Below are 10,543 nucleotides of genomic sequence, written 5' to 3' on the forward strand. Positions count from 1 at the left end.
CTGCCGGGAACGACGATCCATGATACTGCCACGCCAAAGACTCCCGTCGCTGCTCGGGTGGCAGCGACGACCCCTCGAAGCGCGCCTGCCGCCGCTCGCGCGCGTGCCCTGAGCAATAGGAAAACGATGCAGGAGCCACCAACCCTGCTCGCCGACTTTCTTCTCGGCCGTCCCTCTCCCCAGCGCAAAGCTGCTGAGCGCTCACGCCAGCGTCGCCAGAGCCTCGATGCCGTCAAGGCTGAGATGCGCCAGTCAAGTGTACGCAAACTTCAACAACCTGGCGGCGTTCGCGACCGGGTCAAACAATGGCAGAAGACCAACGCCACCGCCATGGTCGCCGGCGACCCTGCGGCTACCCCCAGTGAGCCGACCGAGATCGCAAGTTTTCCCGACGAAGCCGAGAGCGTCAATGAAGACGACCGCGTACGCATCAAGTCGAGGCAAAAGAAAAAGCCGGCGAAACCTATTGTGCACAACGATACTGGGGCTACTAGTGCCAACGACGACAAGTCTGCAGATCGAGACCCGGGGTCGAAACGCTCGCGGTCCAAAGGCCCGCCGAAAAGAGTTGTCAGCGACACAAATTGGATGGCCAAGAAAAACAAGAAGAACAGCCCACCACGGGCGAAATCACCACCGAAGGCCAAGCTGGCAACACCCAACCCCGGCCCTATGCCACTCCCTAAGGGCTTCTTACAGCGACCATCCGTCAACCCGCCTGTATCCAAGAAGATCAAGGACTGGGCGGCAAAGGTTGAACTTCCAGCGTCACCACCTCCATCCGAGCACCGCAGGTCCAAGTCTAGGGGAGCCGCAACAGATGGCGAGGGGAGGGACAATATCTCCAGAAGTTCGTCCCGACCGCCACCCTCAGACGATGACGGAATCCGTGTAAAACCGTTGAGGATGAAGAAATTAGAGGACGACGGAATACGCGTCAAGCCCTTACGGACACCTCTTCGAGACGATGGCATTAGGGTCAAGCCGACCCGCGACACATCAGAAGCAGGCGGCTCATCTCACGTTTCATCGTCTCACTTGTCGGCCAGCCGACCATCATCAAGCTCTAAGTGTAAGCCTTCGCCGACGCGAGACGACATTGTTGTCATGGAAGAAGACGAGTCAGAGTGTATAGAGGTCATCGAAGAACCCGATTCCTGTCCAGACACACCAACAAGGAAACCTTCTGGAGAACGGCCCCGGAGAGTGAGCCGGAGACAAACACCACCGAAACCACGAAACGACACGATACGAGATGATCAGTCGTGGATCAGCACTGACGAATCTGCCATTCGGGCCGGCATGGACTCGGATCTTGGCTCCAGTGTTCTCACCAGTGCAGCTGGAGCCAAGTCCCTCGCAGACATCCCCGTTGGCTTCTCCGCTTTCAGTGAGCTCGACCTGCCCAGTGGGAAGGGCAAGCGTCCCAAAGCGCAGCGCAACCCGAGTTTCAAGGCTGTCCCCAATGTCTTCAAGAAAGTGGTTACAGAAGGCAAGAAGATTCTCCACGAAGCCAAGGAGCCTCCCAAACCCATCGTAGCAAATAAGCCTCCTAGTATCGAGAAGTGGTTGAGCAAGACTGTCGATCCTTTTGTGGAGGGCGGAGACGGTGAAGGTTTGAAACACGTCGAAAAAATTTCAATCTCAAAGGAGCATGTGCGAGACAACGCGACCGGGAGACGACCTTCGGGAGAAAACAGGAGAAGGAAATCATCGCCTCCTCCCAAAACGGAGCTCACTCAACTCACCGAACTTACAGAAAGCACGGGGTTGACCGAGTCAACAGGGCTTACACAGTCAACTGGGTTCACCGAATCAACAGGATTTACGGAGTCGACTGGGTTCACCGAATCAACAGGCTACACAGGCACGACGACCTCGACCGAAAACGACGAGAACAAAGAGCCTCGTCGGGACCCCGACGAAAAGAAAGCTCACAGTCCTGCCACGACGCCTACGTCGGCAGGTCTTAGACGACGAGCTGCTACGCGAGCCACGTCATCACCTCTCAAACCCGCAGGCAAGAAGCCGTTCAGAGAAGTGCTCAAAGAGGCCTTCCGGGGGGAGTCTGGTGCTCACTTCTTCACGCCCAAAGTCTATCCCAGCTGCGAGAGGGAACCTGAGCCGGACTATGACAGCTACGATGACGATGACTACTCGAGTCGATATGATGATCGCCGCAGACGGTCCCGTTCTAGTGGAAGCTGGACCGATGAGCCCTCGTCTGTCGGTGACGGCAAGGCACAATCTATGCAGGGTCCCCGGCGGCGGCCCCCAACAAATGGTGTACATGAGCTTTCCACAATCGTAGGCTCCGTTGAGGGCTACAGCAGTCAGGAGTCAGACCTGACCTCCATCGTTTCCGATACGACTGTGACACAATCTACTGCCCTTACGAAGGACACGGCGGTCTCGCGGCAGAGGAGCCACACATCTGGAACAAGCCTTAAGCGGAGACTGACCAAGCATTCCGACCTGGTGTCAGTGCTGTCGCTGCCCGATGACAGTTATGTGCCTGGAGGATTGCTCAATACGCGATCCCGCCCGAGCTTGAGGAAAGGCAAAAGCCACACCGACTCAGTGATATCTGTCACGGTGGGCGACCTCATGCAGGAATTTATCGATGACGAGAATCTGTACCAACGAGAGCTGAAGACACTCGTCGACGGCGTCATCCCAGTCCTGTTGACGACTGTACTGAAAGGCGACCGCAACAGCACCTCGGGGCTCTTCGGCCCGGGGTCGCCTGGCACGAAACCGACCGGGCTTTCAAAAGCAGTCGTCAACATGGGCATCGCCTTGGAGAAACTGAAAAATGCCCATAGGAAGGCCTCTCATTCCGATATTGACCGCCTCGTATCATGGATGCAAGCAGCCGCCCCAATTTACGACAGCTACCTCGATGCCTGGCGGCTTGGTTTCCAAGACCTCATCGTCAACCTTCTCCCGGCGGCCGGTCGCCTGGATGACGAGGATTCGCTTATCGGAGCCTTGCCGCGCAATGACGAAGGAGACGTGATCAACGAGAACGGAGAGAGAATCGACGTTGCGCATCTGTTGAAACGGCCCGTGCTCCGTATCAAATTGCTCACAAGCTGGGCCAAGGTATGTGAGGAGATGTGCGCTAGAGTGGTCATCGCTGACAAGTGAAGGGTGCGCACACGCTGCTATCGAACAACGACACGCTCGCTCTCGTGGGTGACTATGAAGTGCTGCAAGAAAAGGCCCGCCGCCGCCAGAAGGAAGAGTCGGCTCGCGTAACCGACGAAGACGCCTACAACACCGACACGTCTCGGACAAGAGATCTTAGGACGCTGGCACCCCTGGGCTCTATCAAGATTGACCCCACAAAGCAAGTCAGCGCCAAAGACCTCTTCTCCCTCAATTTGATTCACTCCAATGGCCAGCGACTGGAGTGCCGAGTCGAGTTGGTACACAGAGATAACCCTTCCCGTCCGAACGACCAAGGGGACCTGCTCATCCGCGAAACTGGAGGCAGTCGCCAGACATGGCTTCTATTTCCTCCGGCACCAGCGTCTGCCGTGTCAGCTCGTAGGGGAGTAAACGATCTCGAGCTCGTTATCATGATTTCGGGTACCCACAATGGCAAAGCATGGTACGAACTTCTGACATTGACGACCGACGACGAAGAGCAGGTTGACGACTGGCTCGACATTCTCGGCTCCACGCCTCTACCGCCGTTGTCCCGGGCGCCGATCATAACACCAGACTCGCTCCCCTCTACTTCCTCCCCACGCACAAAGGCAACGGATGTACCTGTGGGCGGCCGATTGCGCGCCAGCGTTCCTCCCTCTCCAACCCGAGGGTCAGCGTCCCCCGAGCCTTCAACACCGGTGAAGCGACCAACACCGAGCAGATACCATTCCCGAGCTGCCAGCCTTCCAACCACTCCCATCACGGCCTCAGCGCCTGCTCTCCAGAACACCTCCCCAGACAGGACTCCTACTCAGCAGTCCTACAACACTGCGCACGTCGAAAATGACCGCAGCCGCCCTCTCAAAGAAAGCATGCGACCTGAGAATTTGTCGCTCGATGATGCGACTGCTTCTGACGTGTCCAGCGACACCACTACCTATCGGGAAGACGGCGCTCCGCCCCCGCCGGTGCATCGCGAATTCTCCAAGTCGCCGGCTCCTGAGATCACCCTAGAGAGTTCTCGTATCAAGCGGCGGACTTCGTCTCCACTCAAACACGAATACCTGCCATCGGATTATTCTTCTGTGACCGACGACTCTTTCACAGAAAGTTCGGATGATGACTACTCAGACGACGACTCCGAAGATGGCACTGAGGTGCCCGAGACAGAGCTTGGTGTCAGTATCAAGGACTCTGTACCCCTTCCCGCGCCAGCACACCTTTTGGAAGGATCCATGGTATTGGAGTCTCTGTGTAGCGTGACCCCCTCCAACTCGGCGTCTCAGGCCGGCCTACCAAGACGCAATTCCGGCACCCCTGACACATTCACCAAGTACATCGCAACACTCTCTTACTGGTCCGACAAGAAAGGCGTATGGAAAGACATATCTGGCGAACCGTGCTCCGTCATTGTAGGCCCCGGAATCATTGAAGCATACAGCCTCGTCATCGATCAGACAAACGCCAATGAGGAACAGTCCAAGCCCCTCGTCGCCCTTGACCTCACCCCTCTGGTGCTGCTCCGTCAGTCCACAGTCCTTGATCTTGAGATCCGCTCCGCTGTGCAAGAACACTGCCAACACCAAAACCTTGGAGGTGGCAATTTCCGCTTCCGCTGCACCTCCAGCACTGAGTGTTATAATCTGTACATGGCTGTTCACCACGCTCGCCTCAACAATCAAAAGTTCATTCAACTTGAGAACGATGCGCGGTTCAAGAACTTTGGCGAGAGGCAGGCTCCCGTTGAGCGTGACGACGACGGCAGTAGCCGGCGCCGTAGCTGGTTCGGTAGGAAGAACAGCTATCGTGCGTCGACCCGCGCGCCTTCGCAATCTCAGGAGGGCGGCAGCATCGCGCCGTCGTCGAGCATCTCGGCCTCCAGCTTCCTCAAGCGTCTCACTGGAGGCGGCAACCTCTCCTTCAACATTGCCCGATCCTCCGTCGACAAGAACTCGCAGTACGGCAATAACAGCACCTACGCTTCTGAGTCGGGTTCCTCGGGAGGCGCTGCCTCTCCTGTGGCACCATCTCTTTACTCATCAGCACGAACAACCAACGGACAACCACTGTCGGCAGACAACATTCGCATCCGCCTTCATCTTCTCGTCACAGCGACCAAGTGGGAAGACTATGGTAACTGCAGCCTTCAAATTAGGCGACCGCCTCCAGGTTGGCACCAGGAACTTCGTGCCAATCACGGCCTCGAGAAGCGCATCACAGTCACCACCTTGCCGAGGAAGGACTCGGAGGCACCCCGGATCATCCTCGACGCCGTATTGGGCTCAGGGTGTTTCACGCCAATGGGGTCTCGCGGTATCATCTGTGGCATCTGGGAGGAGCTGCGCACAGCAACCGGCGAGGTTGGTATCGCGCCCGCGACAGGCGGTGCGGCGGGAAGCATCAAAAAGTGGTGTTTCCAGTGCGCAAGCGCCGGTGAGGCGCAATGGGTTCTGAGGCTTGTACATCAGGAGGTTATGCGGGCGTAATCTTGCCCCTATTTCCTTGGCTCTTTCTCCTTTTCCCCTGATACCAAGCCTATTGTTTCTAGTTCTTGTTCACTTATTTCAGCGAAGGATACCACGGGGCGTTTTGCCTCTTTTCTACGACGTTTTCTCTCCATCTTCTTTGCCCCCTTTTTTCCTTTGTGTTGTACGGAGCGTTCGATACCAGGTTAGAGGTGATCAAAACCGACACCTAACAGCATTAGCATTGGCAGCGGCGCAGGAGGATCATTGCTTGCGGCGACCGCTTGGTCAAGCTGCCCGGGAGATGGCGGATTGGAGGCACAGGAAGGACAACCGAATTGTACATTTATACATGGTCATCGGCTCACTGAAAATGGACGACGATTTAAAACTAAGCGTACATTTGTTGGATTGTGCCATGTTACATCTAATTTTCAGTAGCACTGACTGCATCGTCGCAGGGCTCTGAGATCGCTCGCTACTTGGGTATCTCTGTTATACAGGTTTCATTCAGTCCGCCTCGGCCTCGTCGCGACCAGGATACTCGGCAAGGTAGCCCTGCAACTTCCACAGCAGAAGCTGCGCCGGGATGGTCCGCCGCTTGCCGAGCACGAGAAGGGTGCTGTCGGCGAAGGCGGGCTCGGCCCGCAACCGCGCGAGGTGGTCGTCGCCGAGAAGCCGCCGTAGGTCGTGGACGGGCATCTTGCCCTCGTACTTGGCGCCCTCAATGTCGAGCGTCGCCCACGGGCCGGGTGTCTCGGCAGCGGAAACCGCGGCCTCGCCGGGCGACCACAGGACGCAGCCGCGGTGGGGCATGTCCCTGTTGATCTGGGCCCAGGACGCGCAGGGGCGGAGGTAGCCGCGGGCGGGCGCGGCGTCGAGACGGGCGAGGCGGAGCAGGGCGTTCGACGGCGCGGGGCGCGCAGATCGAAGTACGAGGCGGTGCATGTGCGCGGCCAGACGAGGCGCGGACAGCAGGCCGGAGCGGGAGAGGTGGGGCGCGGCGGGGCGAGCATGGCCGATGGTGCTTGGCCGCTGAGGCCTCGAGAGACGCGGCGGGGGCTGCCGGAGAAGCTCGAGGACGTCGAGGGCTGCCCTTTTGGGTTTCGGAGCGCCCTTCAAATTCTGAAAGGAAATAACGCCCCAACCCTTTTTCCTTCCCCTTCAGAGCCCCCCAGGGGGTCCCCAAGTCCTGGGCTCCTTTTCCGGTTTCCCCTCACCCAAAAATTCTTTGCCCCCGACCCCAAAATGGGGCAAACCCGGGGGGGTAGCCCCCCCCCCCCCCCCCGACCGGGGCCCCCTTCCGACGTTCCGTACGGGTTGAGGTAGAGCTTCTTTCCTGACCCGGCCGAGATAGGTGTGAGAGCGGGCGTTCTTGGGCTTGGCGTGCGAAAAGCGCCGCCGCCGTCCTCGTATCCACCGGCGGATCCATTGAACGGGCGGAACAGCGGCAGGCGCGCCAGACAACCGATTCAAATCGTCTTGCTGTGCGGGTGCAAGCTTGAGCGTGGCGCCGTGCTCGTCCGGCCTGCAGGGCTCGGTCGACCTGCGCTGCCAGGGCGGCTTGGGTCCTCAGCGCGCGAGGGGCGGTTCGTGCTGGCGTGCCGCCATGGGGGGCGCCGTTGTGTAGCCCTCCCGAGGAGGGACGAGGCGTTGCGGAGGGAGGTGCATGGTGGCATCACCGGGAACGGGTGAAGGTTTTGGTGGTCGTTGGGGGGGGGGGGGGGGGTCCGAAGGATGGCAGAGTTCAAGAGGGTGCTTGGGAGCTGGTGCAAGGCAAGTGACGTTGAAGCTTGACGCGTTTGGCGGGGCGGGTCGCGTCAGGGGTACGGCGCACTGCAGGGCATGAATGTGCTTGAAGAGCCTCCGCGTCCAGCGCCCGTCGTGCTCTTTTTTCTACGTTTTTAGGCTTGCTGATGGATGAATGGATGATGATCAATTTCCTGACTATAGCTGACACGAGGCTGGCGTCCAACTCTTGGCTTCCCAGCGCTACGGCGCCCAGTCCACGGCAGTCCACGGCAGTCCACGGCTCCCGGTCCACGGCGGTCCACGGCCGTCTATGACCGTCTACGGCTTCGTCTTCTGCGCATCCCCCCTCTCCTTCTCGTCCTTCTCGGTGCGGCGCGTCAGAATCTCGTCAATGACGCCCATCTCCTTGGCCTCCTCGGGCGTCAGGTACTTGTCGCGCTCCATCATGTCGTTGACCTCGGCGAGCGAGTACCGGTCGCGGCCGAAGGCGGCGTTGAGGTGGCGCCGCATAATCTCGTTGAGCTTGGTGCGCACGCGCTGGATCTGGTGGGCGTAGATGAGAATGTCCGACGCCTGGCCCTGCGTGCCGCCGAGGGGCTGGTGGATCATGACGGAGCTGTGCGGCAGGGCGTAGCGCTTGCCCGCCTCGCCGCCCGTCAGCAGCAGCGCGCCCATGGACGAGGCGGCGCCGAGGCAGACGGTCGAGACGGGCGACTTGATGTAGGTCATTGTGTCGTAGATGGCGAGGCCTGCCGCCCTCTTTTGTCAGCGCCTTTCTGCTGCCATGCGTATAAAGGAGGGCGGGGGGGGGGGGGGGACAGTACCAGAGGTGACGGAGCCGCCGGGCGAGTTGATGTAGAGCGTGATGGCCTTGTCGGGGTTGTCCGACTCGAGCCAGAGCAGCTGCGCGACGATGGACGCCGAGACGGTGTCGTCGATGGCCCCGTTGAGGCAGATGATTCTCTCCTAAGGGTGGGACTCGATGTCAGTGGCCGCCCGCGTTCCCCGTTGCGTGTGGCCGTCAAGAAGGGGCCGTCTTGCGTGTGGCCGTCAAGAAAGGGGCCGTTCGAGAAAGGAGGCGTACCTGCAGCAGCTTGGAGAAGATGTCGTCTGGCAGGGAAAGGGAGGAAAACCGCGTCAGCCGAGGGAGGGGGTCGCCGGGAGCATTTTCGAAGCGCGGCACTAACATGTCCTCCAGCGCTGGACTGTGTCATGGGTCAGCCCGGGCTGCAGCCACAAAAGGCCCAAGGCGAGAAAGCGCAGAAGGGTTCGGACGTACTGAAACCTCGGTGATGTAGGGCATGGGGATGCTTGCGCTCGGCGGCTGGGCCGGTCCGCCGCCTGCGAAATGGGACATGGCCCGCGCCGGTGGCCTTGGGACGGTGCCCAGCGCTCGGAGGAGAGGGCGGCGGCAGAACATGGTGGTGCGATGCCGGGAAAACGAAGGGGAGCTGCACTGTCGCGAATCGTCACTGTCCCATTCCCGTCCGTCGCCTGCTGCTACGATGGCGGCTGGGCGTCGCGAGAGCTCCTTATCTTATCGTCACGTGGGCGCAAGCACCGACGGCATCGCAGGACAGGACAGAGACGGCGTCGCGTATTCGGAGACCACTGAAGCAGGACACCAAGCATTCGGTGAGCACTGACGTGGAACACGAAGCATTCGGTGACCACTGAAGTGGAACACGAAGCATTCGGTGACCACTGAAGTGGAACACGAAGCATTCGGAACGATTACTGAAGTGGGACATCAATGGATTCATCCACATGCAGTCGTCTCCAACGTTGGAGTACACTCGAAAAGGCATCATACGTCGATCGAGAGAACCCCCCCCCACGACGGGAGTTCACTGGCTCTGCTTCTAAGCCAACCTCACTCACCCAAGGCAGGTTGGCTGTGAGTAGCACGCATACGCCAGCTGTGATTGTCCAGCATCACCACGACGCCTGTGCCACCAGCAGGTGAGCTACATGGCAGACCGAGCAGTACTCTGCAGTTGCGTGAGCTGTTGGCTCTGCCAAGCCTCGACTCTGCCAAGTCTTGACTCTGCCAAGCCAACGAACAATGCACCACCGAGTGCCACGCCAGGTCGCATGTGAAGACGGCTGTTCGATGCTCTCTATCTGGATGGCACCAAAACAAGAAACAAGGGATCTCGAGCACCATCAGTAGCGACCCCGTCCGTCTGTCGAGTGAACTGAACATGCAACTAGACGGTATCCGCGTAGCTACATACCCCCATAGCCAACGTGCATCCGCGCTATTCCCGATGGGCACACGGTAGATGGACGCGGCCAATGGGACGGCGTCTATTGCAATGCGGGGAGGGTCCAGAGCCGACATCGCCCAAAATTTCAGACGTTTGTGCTCGTGCTCAGTGCGCCCGCTGGCTGAGGCTCAGTGCTCGTTCAGTGCTCGTTCAGTGCTCGCTCAGTGCTCGCTCAGTGCCCGTGCTCGTGCTCCCTGGAGCTGACGGCATCGCACTGAAGAAGCTCTCTCGTCTTAGCGTCTGTCCCTGTGATCTTTAGGTCTCTCCGCCGCCCACGCCCTCGCCATTGACTCATCACGGACACCATTCCGGCACGATAAAGTCGAAGCAGTGCGCCCGGCATCAGGACCAAGGTCTTTCTCGGTCTCTACACCTCTCGGCCGCCATCTCCGACACCGCCGCCCACCATGCTTTCGAGGTCATTTGGCATGCGGTCCTCCGCCCTTCGAGCTGCCTCGAAGGTTCGGTCGACGCCCTCGAGCTATGCGTATGTTCCCCTGCGCCAATGGATCCAATGCGCCCCTCGCCCAGCTCGATCTCTCGTGAACATGGCATACTGACACTTTTTTTTTTTGGTGCCTTCTCCAGTCGAACCCTGTCTACGACGGCCTCGCGTGCCGGCGACGAGACGCTGAACAAATTCTCGTCCAAGATCACCCAGCCCAAGTCCCAGGGTGCCTCGCAGGCCATGCTCTACGCCACCGGCCTCAGCGAAGACGACATGAACAAGGCCCAGGTCGGCATCTCCTCCGTCTGGTACGAGGGCAACCCCTGCAACATGCACCTCATGGACCTGTCGGCCGTCGTCCGCGAGTCCGTCGCCAAGGCCGGCCTCATCCCCTACCGCTTCAACACGATCGGCGTCTCCGACGGCATGAGCATGGGCACCAAGGGCATGGT

General features: G+C 59.5%; 4 protein-coding genes across 4 annotated transcripts; 2 read left to right on the plus strand and 2 right to left on the minus strand.

Annotated features, from left to right (window-relative positions):
- Nucleotides 1–126: 126 nt before the first annotated feature.
- VDBG_09379 (conserved hypothetical protein) lies at nt 127–5,642 on the plus strand (the record flags this gene model as incomplete). The annotated part of the gene is made up of 2 exons (XM_003000138.1): nt 127–3,105; nt 3,153–5,642. 2 exons carry the CDS (start codon nt 127–129, stop codon nt 5,640–5,642), a joined length of 5,469 nt encoding a protein of 1,822 aa, XP_003000184.1.
- Nucleotides 5,643–6,131: 489 nt separating this feature from the next.
- Nucleotides 6,132–6,569, minus strand: VDBG_09380 (predicted protein; the record flags this gene model as incomplete). The annotated part of the gene is made up of 1 exon (XM_003000139.1): nt 6,132–6,569. The coding sequence occupies one exon, from the start codon at nt 6,567–6,569 to the stop codon at nt 6,132–6,134; it is 438 nt and encodes a 145-aa protein (XP_003000185.1).
- A 1,122-nt stretch (nt 6,570–7,691) lies between these two features.
- VDBG_09381 (ATP-dependent Clp protease proteolytic subunit) lies at nt 7,692–8,676 on the minus strand (the record flags this gene model as incomplete). The annotated part of the gene is made up of 4 exons (XM_003000140.1): nt 7,692–8,122; nt 8,198–8,339; nt 8,458–8,573; nt 8,649–8,676. The coding sequence occupies 4 exons, from the start codon at nt 8,674–8,676 to the stop codon at nt 7,692–7,694; spliced, it is 717 nt and encodes a 238-aa protein (XP_003000186.1).
- A 1,374-nt stretch (nt 8,677–10,050) lies between these two features.
- Nucleotides 10,051–10,541, plus strand: VDBG_09382 (dihydroxy-acid dehydratase; the record flags this gene model as incomplete). The annotated part of the gene is made up of 2 exons (XM_003000141.1): nt 10,051–10,130; nt 10,232–10,541. Coding segments are annotated over 2 exons (390 nt in total), but the record flags the coding sequence as incomplete, so codon positions are not given.
- Nucleotides 10,542–10,543: the final 2 nt, after the last annotated feature.

The sequence above is a fragment of the Verticillium alfalfae genome, genomic scaffold, assembly GCF_000150825.1.
Source record: "Verticillium alfalfae VaMs.102 supercont1.15 genomic scaffold, whole genome shotgun sequence".
NCBI classification, from domain to species: domain Eukaryota; kingdom Fungi; phylum Ascomycota; class Sordariomycetes; order Glomerellales; family Plectosphaerellaceae; genus Verticillium; species Verticillium alfalfae.